Source organism: Haliotis cracherodii, unplaced genomic scaffold (genome assembly GCF_022045235.1).
Source record: "Haliotis cracherodii isolate W230 unplaced genomic scaffold, xgHalCrac1.p SCAF_15, whole genome shotgun sequence".
NCBI classification, from domain to species: domain Eukaryota; kingdom Metazoa; phylum Mollusca; class Gastropoda; order Lepetellida; family Haliotidae; genus Haliotis; species Haliotis cracherodii.
This window is the reverse complement of record NW_027266270.1, coordinates 23,548,721-23,562,589: the sequence shown is the minus strand read 5'-3', so window position 1 is coordinate 23,562,589 and position 13,869 is coordinate 23,548,721. Positions and strand designations below refer to the sequence as shown.

General features: G+C 41.9%; 1 protein-coding gene across 5 annotated transcripts in view; it reads left to right on the top strand.

The window, feature by feature from the left end:
• The window catches only part of LOC139462398 (epidermal growth factor receptor kinase substrate 8-like protein 1), a 93,682-nt gene that overhangs the window by 35,896 nt on the left and 43,917 nt on the right, over positions 1 to 13,869 (top strand). For all 5 annotated transcript variants that reach the window (XM_071244087.1, XM_071244086.1, XM_071244085.1 and 2 more), the window contains exons 7-11: positions 4,346 to 4,513; positions 7,625 to 7,686; positions 9,551 to 9,624; positions 11,911 to 12,005; positions 13,617 to 13,749. In XM_071244087.1, coding sequence (XP_071100188.1) covers positions 4,346 to 4,513; positions 7,625 to 7,686; positions 9,551 to 9,624; positions 11,911 to 12,005; positions 13,617 to 13,749 — 532 coding nt within the window. The remainder of the gene's footprint in view (positions 1 to 4,345; positions 4,514 to 7,624; positions 7,687 to 9,550; positions 9,625 to 11,910; positions 12,006 to 13,616; positions 13,750 to 13,869) is intronic.

Genomic DNA, 13,869 nt, shown 5'->3' with positions numbered 1-13,869 from the left:
TTGGTCTGGTATATGGGTTATATACCAGGGCAGTAGCACAGTCTGCAATGTAAGGTTGGTCTGGTATATGGGTTATATACCAGGGCAGTAGCACAGTCTGCAATGTAAGGTTAATCTGGTATATGAGTTATACACCGGGGCAGTAGCACAGTCTGCAATGTAAGGTTGGTCTGGTATATGGGTTATATACCAGGGCAGTAGCACAGTCTGCAATGTAAGGTTGGTCTGGTATATGAGTTATACACCGGGGCAGTAGCACAGTCTGCAATGTAAGGTTGGTCTGGTATATGGGTTATATACCAGGGAAGTAGCACAGTCTGCAATGTAAGGTTGGTCTGGTATATGGGTTATATACCAGGGCAGTAGCACAGTCTGCAATGTAAGGTTGGTCTGGTATATGGGTTATATACCAGGGCAGTAGCACAGTCTGCAATGTAAGGTTGGTCTGGTATATGGGTTATATACCAGGGAAGTAGCACAGTCTGCAATGTAAGGTTGGTCTGGTATATGGGTTATATACCAGGGCAGTAGCACAGTCTGCAATGTAAGGTTGGTCTGGTATATGGGTTATATACCAGGGCAGTAGCACAGTCTGCAATGTAAGGTTGGTCTGGTATATGAGTTATACACCGGGGCAGTAGCACAGTCTGCAATGTAAGGTTGGTCTGGTATATGAGTTATACACCGGGGCAGTAGCACAGTCTGCAATGTAAGGTTGGTCTGGTATATGGGTTATATACCAGGGCAGTAGCACAGTCTGCAATGTAAGGTTGGTCTGGTATATGGGTTATATACCAGGGAAGTAGCACAGTCTGCAATGTAAGGTTGGTCTGGTATATGGGTTATATACCAGGGCAGTAGCACAGTCTGCAATGTAAGGTTGGTCTGGTATATGAGTTATACACCGGGGCAGTAGCACAGTCTGCAATGTAAGGTTGGTCTGGTATATGGGTTATATACCAGGGAAGTAGCACAGTCTGCAATGTAAGGTTGGTCTGGTATATGGGTTATATACCAGGGCAGTAGCACAGTCTGCAATGTAAGGTTGGTCTGGTATATGGGTTATATACCAGGGCAGTAGCACAGTCTGCAATGTAAGGTTGGTCTGGTATATGAGTTATATACCAGGGCAGTAGCAGTCTGCAATGTAAGGTTAATCTGGTATATGAGTTATACACCGGGGCAGTAGCACAGTCTGCAATGTAAGGTTGGTCTGGTATATGGGTTATATACCAGGGCAGTAGCACAGTCTGCAATGTAAGGTTGGTCTGGTATATGAGTTATACACCGGGGCAGTAGCACAGTCTGCAATGTAAGGTTGGTCTGGTATATGGGTTATATACCAGGGAAGTAGCACAGTCTGCAATGTAAGGTTGGTCTGGTATATGGGTTATATACCAGGGCAGTAGCACAGTCTGCAATGTAAGGTTGGTCTGGTATATGGGTTATATACCAGGGCAGTAGCACAGTCTGCAATGTAAGGTTGGTCTGGTATATGGGTTATATACCAGGGAAGTAGCACAGTCTGCAATGTAAGGTTGGTCTGGTATATGGGTTATATACCAGGGCAGTAGCACAGTCTGCAATGTAAGGTTGGTCTGGTATATGGGTTATATACCAGGGCAGTAGCACAGTCTGCAATGTAAGGTTGGTCTGGTATATGAGTTATACACCGGGGCAGTAGCACAGTCTGCAATGTAAGGTTGGTCTGGTGTATGGGTTATATACCAGGGCAGTAGCACAGTCTGCAATGTAAGGTTGGCCTGACATGTGGGACAAATTTCAAGGTTGACAGAATTTGGTTAATGGCAGCCACTGAATGGTATTCTGAATTCATTATCCTTGATCATGGTCAAATAAGACCTGTCTGTACAAGTGAGTAGCTGATGTCCAGATTAGCTGAGGAATTTGACACATACATTGACATACCATCAGCAAGGGTGGTGTTTCAGCCACATTGACACAAGTAGGGCAATAGAGGTTTTCAGGATGAGTTGCCAAAGTTTGGTTTCTCTTACTGGTCTCATTTAAACAATCGGACTGTGGTGAATGGGTAGGAGATTTAACATTAATTATTAGTTCATTGTGAAAAAAAAAAAGAATTTTGTCATGATCCTTATCCAAATTACATAGTTCATTTCATTTTAACTCTGGTTTGACATGACCCCATATTTCTTACCTCATCCACCCCTATATTGAATAACAGACTCTACCAGTAGGTAGAATACAGAAATACAGACCTACCCTGCCTTCCTCTGCTGATCAACCCCTATATTAAATGGGGGTGGTCATGTAGCCTAGTGGTTAAAGTGTTCGGTCGTCACGCCGAAGACCAGGGTTCGATTCCTGACATGGGTGCAATGTCTGGAGCCCATTTCTGGAGTCCCCCACTGTAATATTGCTTGAATATTGCTAAAAGGGGCGTAAAAATCATACTCACTAACTCACTATATTAAATGACTGACTCCACCAGTAGGTAGAACACGTAAATACAGAGCCACCAGAAATGCTAGACTCCACAACATTCTCTATCATCTTTGATACTAGTTTTATGTTTTTACATCTGAATGAAATAATCTACTGAATGTCATTTTCTGTCGACTCAGCAGATTTAAGACCAAGCCTTAAATCTGTTCTCTATGAAATCTATAAGCTTTCATAAATCCAACTTTATCATTACATTACCCTCTGTAATCTCACACCACAAAATATTTATGATAACATTCACTCAAGGAGAAACAGCACCAGTTTTACTACCATCAATGTAGGTCAGCTCTCCACTCTGTCACCCATGACTGGCCATTGAGCTGTGGGTTGACACTGCGAGTTGTCAGCTTCAGCACTGATGAGGGACATGAGTTATACCCCTAATCCGTCACACCTTATGTTGTTTATTAAGCTCCTGTGTGCACGTCCAGGTGCCTTCGTGCATTAACGAGGATAATCTCCAGCTCCCTGTGGGCTTGGCTCGTTTCTGGCAACACTGTTGCTGCCACAACATAGCAGTCCCCAACAGGGCTGTGATAATCCCTCAGAGTAAATATGTGGCATTATTTTAAGTAGTTCTAAGCTATTGTCATACTCAAGGGATTTGAGTGCTGACAACAACTGGATGCTGACCCATTTATTTTAAGTCCTTCAAACAATATTCTGCTAACCAGTTTGTTTTTATCCCTTCAGGCAGATTGTAGGGGTCCTGTACGTAGGACAATGGACAGAGATGTGATTTGTACTATAAAGTGTCCAGGCAGTGTGTCAGCCACAGAGTAGCTGGTGACTGACAGGGATATGTGCATTGAGGAATGTACTGTAGGGTCTTAAGGCTCTTAGTGTAGACTGAGAACTCGGAGATCCCATACCATGTAGATGGACGTCTACTGTAAGTGGAGACATTTGTAGATGGCTTGTCAGAGATTGTCTGCAACTATGTTTAAAGTTTTTTATTTGAATTATCATCTGTTTATTATGATTATGGGGAAAAAGTTATTTCAAGATATGAGACCTGCATCACTTTGGGATTTCCTTCCAAATTAAGCTGACATGCTGTGATATAACTGGAATTCTGTTCAAAATGGCGTTAAACCCCGCTCACTCTTTCAAAATATTTTTTTTGAAATAGACATTATTATGTGGATTCCATGCAAACAAATAATTGTATCATCAGTGTTTGAAAGTAAGGATGCTAGTCAGAGGGTCATTCTCATAAGCAGAAAGCTTGAAAATTTAGGAATCCTTTGATGAACAAGCAAGGGAGCAAATCTCAAGGACCTGGAAACCCTCATATTTCGGACACTCTGCTTGAAAGTTTGCTCAGCTGAAAGATGGTTATCTTGCTGTGATGTGTGTACTGCGAGTTGATGAAACAGCCCTATGTATTGCAGGTCAAACTAGACTAATGTTTCCTCTCTGAAATTAAAATATTTAAGAGGTGTTTTTAAAAAAATGTTTATAAATATATAAGATAAAGAAGCCCAGAGATTTGGGCAGATCTACCCTTGCCAAAGTTTTGTAGACTTGTTTAGGAGTTTATTTGTTCAGGCTTTGTTTGAGAAACTGGTTGACGATGTGCATTGTATAAAAAAACTGGTTGACGATTTGAATTGTATGAGAAACTAGTCGACGATGTGCATTGTATGAGAAACTGGTTGACGATGTGTATTGTATGAGAAACTGGTTGACGATGTGTATTGTATGAGAAACTGGTCGACGATGTGCCTTGTATGAGAAACTGGTTGACGATGTGTATTGTATGAGAAACTGGTCGACGATGTGCCTTGTATCAGAAACTGGTTGACGATGTGCTGTAATGCGGCAATTGATGGTCCCAACTCTGTTGTGTTTGCAGGAAGAGCTGGAGCGTTTTCCTATGGAATGTATAGTGGACCCGACTGCTGTGTTCAAGAACGACCGCCGGGAGGTGTACAATAACCTGATCCTGTTCACGGTGGTGGAGGACCACCGTAGGAAGAGCGGTCAGGGAGACCTGCACATATTCCAGAGTATTAGTGTGGCTGTGAGTAGTTTCAATATATAAAACTCGTCACTCATGGAGCAGAATATAGAACTGTTCCATTCCAACAGGCAGTTCAGTTGGGTAAAGGGGGCACAGGTGGCCCAGTCGTCTAAGGCACCGCGATTCGCTGTGCAGAGTTGCATCCCTTGGGCTACCAGAAACCTATGATTGTGGGTTCGAATCCTGGTTCGCCCCGATTATGTTTCTAGGTTTGTCAGCACCATACCCGTGCTTGTGGGTTTCACTGAAGTGGTAAACATCTGAGACCTGCATCACTTCGGGCTTTCCTCTCACATCAAGCTGACACGCCGTGATATAACTGGAATACTGTTAAAAGCGGCGTTAAACACAACTCACTCACTCACTCACTCACTCACTCACTCACTCATTTGGGTAACCTGGGACCCCTTCCACAAGGAGATCGCTTTGTGGACCTACTATTCTCATGTTATATTGTTTTATCTCAAATATACCCCATAGTTCCAACTTGCGAGATGATCCATGAAGTTTAAGGTTCCTGGCTGTATAGAGATATGGCATCCCTGCTGGTCCTGGGTTGAATCCCAGATGTGACCAATAATGAACTTAGAACCTGGTTTGTCTGTACCCAGACTTTGCATATATAGGCTTTATCAAAGCGGTCAATCTAGAGCTTTATGCCCATGTTGTGATGTGACTGAAATACTCGTTTTTCAACCTCATGTCACGGGTCGTCACGATATGGCTGTGATATTGCCGATGTGACATTAAATTTTAACTCGCTCACTAACACAACTGACGGGTGTAAAGCCATACTCACTCACTAACAAATGACGGTCATATGAACCTTTAATCTCATAGTTGTGGTTTCTCAGAGGTTGAGATACCAGGAAACCACGGGCTAGTTTTTTAAGAAGCATTAGATTGAGAACATTTGTTCCTTTTGCGAGAAAGTTTTAATGCTCCTTCCTCTTCGACCTTTTCCTCGTGCAGTTACGTCCAGTACATCGCTCAGTGCAACACTGTACTTAAACACCCGGTCAGTGACCTGTGCAGTTACGACCAGTATATCGCTCAGTGCAACACTGTAGTTAAACACCCGGTCAGTGACCAGTGTAGTTAGGACCAGTATATCACTCAGTGCAACACTGTAGTTCAACACCCGGGCAGTGACCTGTGCAGTTACGACCAGTATATCGCTCAGTGCAACACTGTAGTTAAACACCCGGTCAGTGACCAGTGTAGTTAGGACCAGTATATCACTCAGTGCAACACTGTAGTTCAACACCCGGGCAGTGACCTGTGCAGTTACGACCAGTATATCGCTCAGTGCAACACTGTAGTTAAACACCCGGTCAGTGACCAGTGTAGTTAGGACCAGTATATCACTCAGTGCAACACTGTAGTTCAACACCCGGGCAGTGACCTGTGCAGTTACGACCAGTATATCGCTCACTGCAACACTGTAGTTAAACACCTGGTCAGTGACCTGTGCAGTTAGGACCAGTACATCGCTCAGTGCAACACTGTAGTTAAACACCCGGGCAGTGACCTGTGCAGTTACGACCAGTATATCGCTCACTGCAACACTGTAGTTAAACACCCGGTCAGTGACCAGTGTAGTTAGGACCAGTATATCACTCAGTGCAACACTGTAGTTCAACACCCGGGCAGTGACCTGTGCAGTTACGACCAGTATATCGCTCACTGCAACACTGTAGTTAAACACCTGGTCAGTGACCTGTGCAGTTACGACCAGTAAGTACATCGCTCAGTGCAACACTGTAGTTAAACACCCGGTCAGTGACCTGTGCAGTTACGACCAGTAAGTACATCGCTCAGTGCAACACTGTAGTTAAACACCCGGTCAGTGACCTGTGCAGTTACGACCAGTAAGTACATCGCTCAGTGCAACACTGTAGTTAAACACCCGGTCAGTGACCAGTGTAGTTAGGACCAGTATATCACTCAGTGCAACACTGTAGTTAAACACCCGGTCAGTGACCTGTGCAGTTACGACCAGTAAGTACATCGCTCAGTGCAACACTGTAGTTAAACACCCGGTCAGTGACCAGTGTAGTTAGGACCAGTATATCACTCAGTGCAACACTGTAGTTAAACACCCGGTCAGTAACCTGTGTATTGTGGCATCTCCATATTGATGCTGTTTGCAGCTACACAGAGTACACATTTTGGTCCTTCCACAATATTGATGTTTCATCTGCCATTTGTCTGTGAGGATTAAGCTATAAGGAATCTGTTAGGAGATGTTCACCATGCAGAAGACGCAATTCTTGGGACTTCACATGAAGTTTTACCCAAATATTGCATGTTCAATCATGCAACCTCAACAGTTTTATGTAAATCTATATTCACTGATCCTCAGAGGGGGTAGTCCTGCTATAATTAGGAGATAAACATACTGTGTTTTCAATGTAGAGCTAGGTTACCTGTAGATTTAACCCCGCTAAATTGAATTTGGAACATGCAGCTCTCTGTTGTCTCCAAAACGTAAATACATTCCCTTTGTAGATTTCTATCGTGTTTTCTGCACAAAATGTATTGCCACACATCCTTTGTGGATCTGTGCATTTTGTAACATGTAATTGTAAATATAATTATTTATATATGCCTACCGACAATGACGGAAAATAGTACGACTCTATGAATATTAGCTTCCGTGGTGAAGCTGCCGTCAAACCAGCTGTTTCAATCAGACGGGGTTTATTGTGATTTCATAGCCTCTGATTGACTAATCAGAATAGAGTAAGTTCCAAATTCATGGTAAAATGAGACAATAATGTTTACTATGTTTACATTTTCTGTTAGTTTTATTCAGTTCCAATTTGCAGCGAAATTGAACCATTGACAGCTGGTTCAGATTCATAGCCCTCAAATGCTACTGGTCAATGACGACTTCCATCTTTGGATTTTTACTTGTCCTGAGCACAATTTAGTAGTCACGGGCTGGCGGACTAGGTCAATATTGAAGGCTGTCATGGACTAAACATCTTGGTCAAGTGCAGTGTACAGATTTTAATCCATATCAAATAAAAGTCCATGCGCATATATGTAGAGGGATAAACTAATGAACCACAGACTTTGCTAATAAATGTTGTTGATTATTTTCAGTCTCAAGAGATAGTAGATGAAATATTAGCAGCCAGAGGAGGTGGATCTAAGCTTGGCCAAAGGTGAGTGGATGTTGTCAGCCTCATTTCTGTCTCATGGTTGTATGTGTGGAGTGGTGGATCTAAGCTTGCTCTTGGATGGGTACATGTTTTCACTGTCGGTCTAACAGTTGTGGGTATTAGGGGTGGTGGATATAAGCTTGGCCAAGGGCGAGTAAATGTCAGCCTCATTTCTGTCTCAGGGTTGTGAGTTAGGGGAGGTGGATCTAAGCTTGCTCTGGGGTGGGTACATGTTTTCACTGTCGTTCTAACAGTTGTGGGTATTTGGGGTAGGGTAGATCTAAGCTTGCCTTCAGGTGGGTACAGGGAAGGTGGCCGGGCTGAGTGACTTTGTTCATTGTATGATGTTACATCCAGTGTTGAATGTTGCTCATATCAATCACTGGATTGTGTGATCCAGACTCAATTATTTACAGGTCACTGTCATGATTTAATTATTGCTAAGTGTGGCGTTACGCAACGAACCAATGATACAATCTGGGCACCCAATACACGCTCTACAGTATTTCCAGGAGTACCCGTTTCAACAACAGGTAGTTACGGCAGAGGTTGCTGTGACTGCGTCGTGTGTTGAGTGTTTGTGGAAGCGCCACCCACTGTCACATCCACTAGCGATGCTGCTCAGTGCATGTCACAGCACCCTGCAATATACGCTCATATCCACCACCGTGGTACACAGCCATGTAACGGTTAATGCTAATATTGACATGACGGCGAGCTATTTACACCAGATATCAACTTGTCAGGCTTTTGTTAATGTAAAGCGTTGTCGTTTCACAAGGCAAGTGTGAGGTTGGTACACCGAGTCTGATTAGCATAGTCAACACTTCTTAATGAGCCATCGGTCATGGTAGCCATGTTGTGCAGTGGGTTCAGAAGATTATAGATGTCTCAGCTTGTTGCCGGGGGATTTTACTTAGTTCTGTGTAGGACTGAAGGACATCCAGTGCAGGTCAGTTATTTCAGACCTGATAATGAAGTTAGTGTGTGGTTGGGTTTTTTTCATTTTTCTGTTGATATTTGTTTTCATCTTAAGGTTTCTCAAGGATGTAGAAGACAATGATGGAGGAATGTGTTTTCAGAGATGGAGGATGTTTTGTGATTGTTTGGCTTGAAATGTATGTTTGATTGTCCTGTAAGGTGGAAGGATGGTTTGTACCTTGTTGCTTCTACAATAGCTGGGAAAGATGTGGTTATATCGGGCCTTACGTGGAGTAGACAACACAAGCCAAGTCACAGTGTGGAAGGCCTCCATCTTGGGCCATAGGTTTCTGGGACAATATGCTAGTTCTTAACGTTTGTCACGAGGGTGGTATATGTATGTGTAACAGCGACCAAGATAAGACAACCATGTCTTCGATGATAATATGACCTTATATACACGCCAACCAAAGAATGAAATAGTTGAATATACGTTTAATTGGCACTCCAAACTTCATTAGGCCATTGTGATAAGGCTTATCACACGGAAAATGTTGAAAAGGATACAAATTATCATTTTTCAATGTATTCGATCATTTTATTGTATGAAACCAGTGAGGATCCTGCGTAAGAATATAGGTCCCCCAGCAATCTGTGCTTATTGGAAGAGGTGACTAATGGATCGGGTGGCCAGGCTCGCTGACTTGGTTGACAGCATGTCATCTATCATTTATGTGGATCAATACTCATGATGGCAATCACTGGATTGTCTGATCCAGACTTGATTGTAGCTGGAACATTGTGGTGAAGTTAAACAAAATACAAACAAAAGAGACATTGTTTTTCTGATCGCTTTGGTCTTCAGTAGGGCTGTGGAATGATGTCTTGAAAAGAGGAGTTGGACCACATTGAAATGATCTGGAATAATCTATGTATTTCTTTGCAGCCAAAGGATTCCCCCACCACCATCACAGCGCCCCCCAGAACCCCCAGGAATGTACGGCATGAGGAGTAACGTCGGTAAGTTCTCTATTATATCATGTGTAACAGGGGGGCAGTCGTCTAAGGCGCCAAGATTCACTGTGCAAAGTTGAGTCAATTGGGCATGCGATTGTGAGTTCGAATCCCGGTTCGCCCCGATTATGTTTCTAGGTTTGTCAGCACCATACCCATGATCGTGGGTTTTCGGGCTTCCCTCCCACATTAAGCTGACACACAGTGATATAACTGGAATACTGTTAAAACTCACTCACTAACTAACTCAAGATGCACGTCACAACTCCATGTAAACAGCAACTGAAGCTGAGGTAATGTCACACTGCCCTTGTGGTGTTGACAGACTGCCTGTTTTGTTACCCGCCCCAGTCAAATGTATTTGTCTACCGTGTAATTATCTAGATGTGGGTGCTCAATGAAATATGCATCATTTTACGATATTAATCCTAATATTCCAGGTGTCTGTACAATCATTATATAAAAAAGAACTTTGAACCGGCATGTGTTGTTTTTACCTTAATGTATAGTCCTAATAAGTCCTAAATATATTTCAAACTTTTGTTCCTTCGTTTTTTGTCTATAAATGTTGATTCCAAAATTGTTTTTGTAAATATTGTTTCTCATACATAGTACATGTATACAGAAGCATCCATTGTTGGCTGGTTATCTTAAACCATGGGATAAGTACTTAGAGCTGAGTCATCCGAACAGGACAAGATATATATTGTTGTTATTTTGACATGTAAGTAGAACCAAGACTGTAGGAATGGCTTTCCTTCATCTGGAATTACATACACTTATATAATATCATAATAACATATTACCAATATGTTTTAATATAAATACATGTTTTCTTAAAGCCTGAGTGTAACCATGGACACTTAATACGATCTATATTTAGGGTCCATGGTGTAACATCTCTGTGCTGTGAGTTTGTTACGCAATTTGAAATCGTGACATGGATAAATATGGGTGTGGTCACATCACACAAGGCCTTAATTTCACCATGTCAGCTAGACAAAGTAACCAGCCCCGCCCTCACTACACCGAGATTGATCATGACCCACTGGTGATCTCGTACACCTGCCAAGTTGACAGCCTCCTTACAATTACAAACTATGCTCCATCTACAGTGTAGTGAGCGGAGCCATGTGACCTTCACCTTGGTCAGCCTTCAGTGTGAGGCCTTAGAAGGGGATTAGTACAAATGGGAGATTTGTTGTTATGATTGACTTTGTTTATCTGTGTGTACAATGTTTACAGCGGTGTGTATATGTATGTATTTGGCCTGAGACTTACTGTGTTAGAGCAATAATACAATGCGTGACTACACTGTAGTAGGAAATTATACTCTGTATTGTTCAGGAGTGTTATAGAATTTATTACCAGTCACTGACCAGCTCAGTTACCATGTAGATTATTGGGCTAGCCGTAAAACAGTGAAAATATATTTCTCATATACTACTCAAAAGAAGTTAAGGATCACCTGATTCTTTCATATTACAATAGTTAATCTCTCATGCCATGACAGATTAACATTACCAATATGAAAGAATCGGGTGATCCTTAACTTCTTTTGAGTAGTATTTATACCACTCAAAAGAAGTTAAAGAACATGTGATCCTTTCATATTACTACAGTTAATAAAATGTCATGGCGATGGTTAACTATGGTAATATGAAAGAATCTGGTGTTCATTAACGTCTTTTGAGTAGTATATATACTTTTTTTATTCCTAATAGAATAATTCCCAGGAACACACTTGATGAATAATCTCTGCTTGTTGTCTGGCTTTGAGCAACCAGATAGTGGATATAAGAAGTGAAAAATAGGTGTTTCCTGACATGCAAATAGAATGCATGTGTTGAAAAATGACAAATTATCTGATTCCATACTCTTTAAGATTTGGCCACACATATTTTATATTTTAGGCCTGCCACCAAAGCAGCGGGGGAAAAAAATAGAAATTAAACCTAAAAATATTTATTATGTTATGTTTCCCGCTAGTAGTAAAGGGCCTCTTATACAATATTAAATGTTATGTATAAATTCTATGTCTCCATCACTATCAGTGATTCTAGAATCCACCTGCATTTTGGACACCATGGCAGAATGACTTTCATATGAATAAATGATTGACATAGCCATTTAAATTTTGTTTTATTTTGACTGACCTAGTGTGGAAAAGATGCAATAAATCTGTGAAACATAAAATTAAGAAAGTGTGACCTTAGGTCCATTTGTTTGGAAGAATGGATGTGAAGGACAATAAAATTTGAAGTTTTATTTTACATGTTTTTATTCTTTCAGAGCAGTATGCTGGTCCCTCTGGCCCCCGGCGCCCTGGCAACCACATTCCATTCATACAAGATGGTGGACAGAATGAAGTCCTAGAGAAAGATGTGGTAAGGAGGGGAGATCAGTTCTGATTCTTCAACAGCATGACACATTAACGGTAGTCATATGAAAACATCAGGGGTTCAAACTTCTTTTAAGTAGGGGGCGGTCGGGTAGCCTAGTGGTTAAAGCGTCCGCTCATCACGCCGAACACCCGGGTTCAATTCTCGACATGGGTACAAGGGGTGAAGCCCAGTTCTGGTGTCCCCCGCCGTGATATTGCTGGAATATTGCTCACATACTCACTCACTCTTTTGGGTAGTGTATATACTCGAGTGGTGTCTTGTACCCAACACTATGAAGTATCTGCATGTGACAAGGACTCTCTCCCCATGATGTGGGGTGCACGGGTGGCTCGGTCATCTAAGGTGCCACAATTCGCTGTGCTGAGTTGCATCCCTTGGGCACACCAGAAACCTATGATCGTTGGTTCGAATCCTGGTTCACCCCAATTATGTTTCTAGGTTTGTCAGCACCATACCCGTGCTCGTGGGTTTCACGGAAGTGGTAAACGTCTGAGAGCTGCATTACTTCAGGCTTTCCTCCCACTTCAAGCTGACACGCCGCTATATAACTGGAATACTGTTAAAAGCGGTGTTAAACCCAACTCACTCACTCCCTCCCCATGATGTATCTTCAAAGTGGCACTGTAACGATGACAAAGGGAGAAGATGAAATGATGCCTTTGAATTGTTCAATAACTATGCTTAATGTTATCAGTAAATGTATTTGTCAAAGTCCACTTAGAATTAGTGATATTGTTCTGTGCCACTTTTAGTATTACTGCAGCAATGTCATGGTAGGGGACACCAGAAATTGGCTTCTCATTTTACCAATATGTGGAATTCAAACCCAGGCCTTTGGCTTGACGAGTGAACAACCAGCCTACCTTACTGCCCCTCAATAGCATGAGCATCAGTGGAATAGACTTCTTAAGCATTCGCTCATAACAACAAACACACAGATTTGATTCAACAAGCAGGTAAAATGTGAGCAGCTCGTTGTTGACACGCTTCTACTGGTGACAACCAGATTGTGAAATAGTCTCAAAATATTTCTGGCCAGGGGCCCGTTCCTCAAAGTGATCTTAGCGCTACGATGATCGTAAACCTTTGTTAAAGTATAAGACTTACAATCATCTTAGCACTAAGATAGCTTTGAGGAATGGAGCCCAGGTTGGTTAGATAGCCTTAAACATTATATGCCAGCTTCAAATTTCACTGTCTTGAATGAGCAACAGCTTATTTTCCAAAACATTTGATTCTACAAGGGTATCAATAAAAATTGCAAATCATAAGCCAAATATTATGAAGGGAGGTAACTGAGAGCTCGTAACTTCGCAACATGGATTCAGTAAGGATATTTGATTTTTATGTTTTGATGGTCAATAAAATCTACAGAAAGGGGAGAACTGTGCGTAAATAAATCACCGTTACGATTTCAGCTGCCAGTCCGTCAAGGAACATTTCAGAATTTAACAGACAGGCGGCTATTTCCCACACTGGTGACAACCAGTTTAAACTTTTGGTAATTTTGTTTGTTGTTTGATTTTGACTAAACGATTTTTTCTTTGTTGTGTATAATAACCAGCAAGTGTACTGACTGTTTCCCTCTTTCAGCAATTGCTGAATCACTGTTTTGACGACATCGAGCGGTTTGTGGCGCGACTACAGCAGGCAGCTGAAGCATACAAGGAGTTAGAACGTAGGAAACGAGAGCGAGGCAACCGGGCACGAAAGAGACAGAGTGGAGGTGAGCTGCCACTGGTCAATAATGTCACATTCAGTGATACTCGTGGTTGAAGAAATCATTTCTTTTTTCAAATATTGATTTCAAAATGAGCATTATTTTTCAAAAGAGATTTAAAAAATT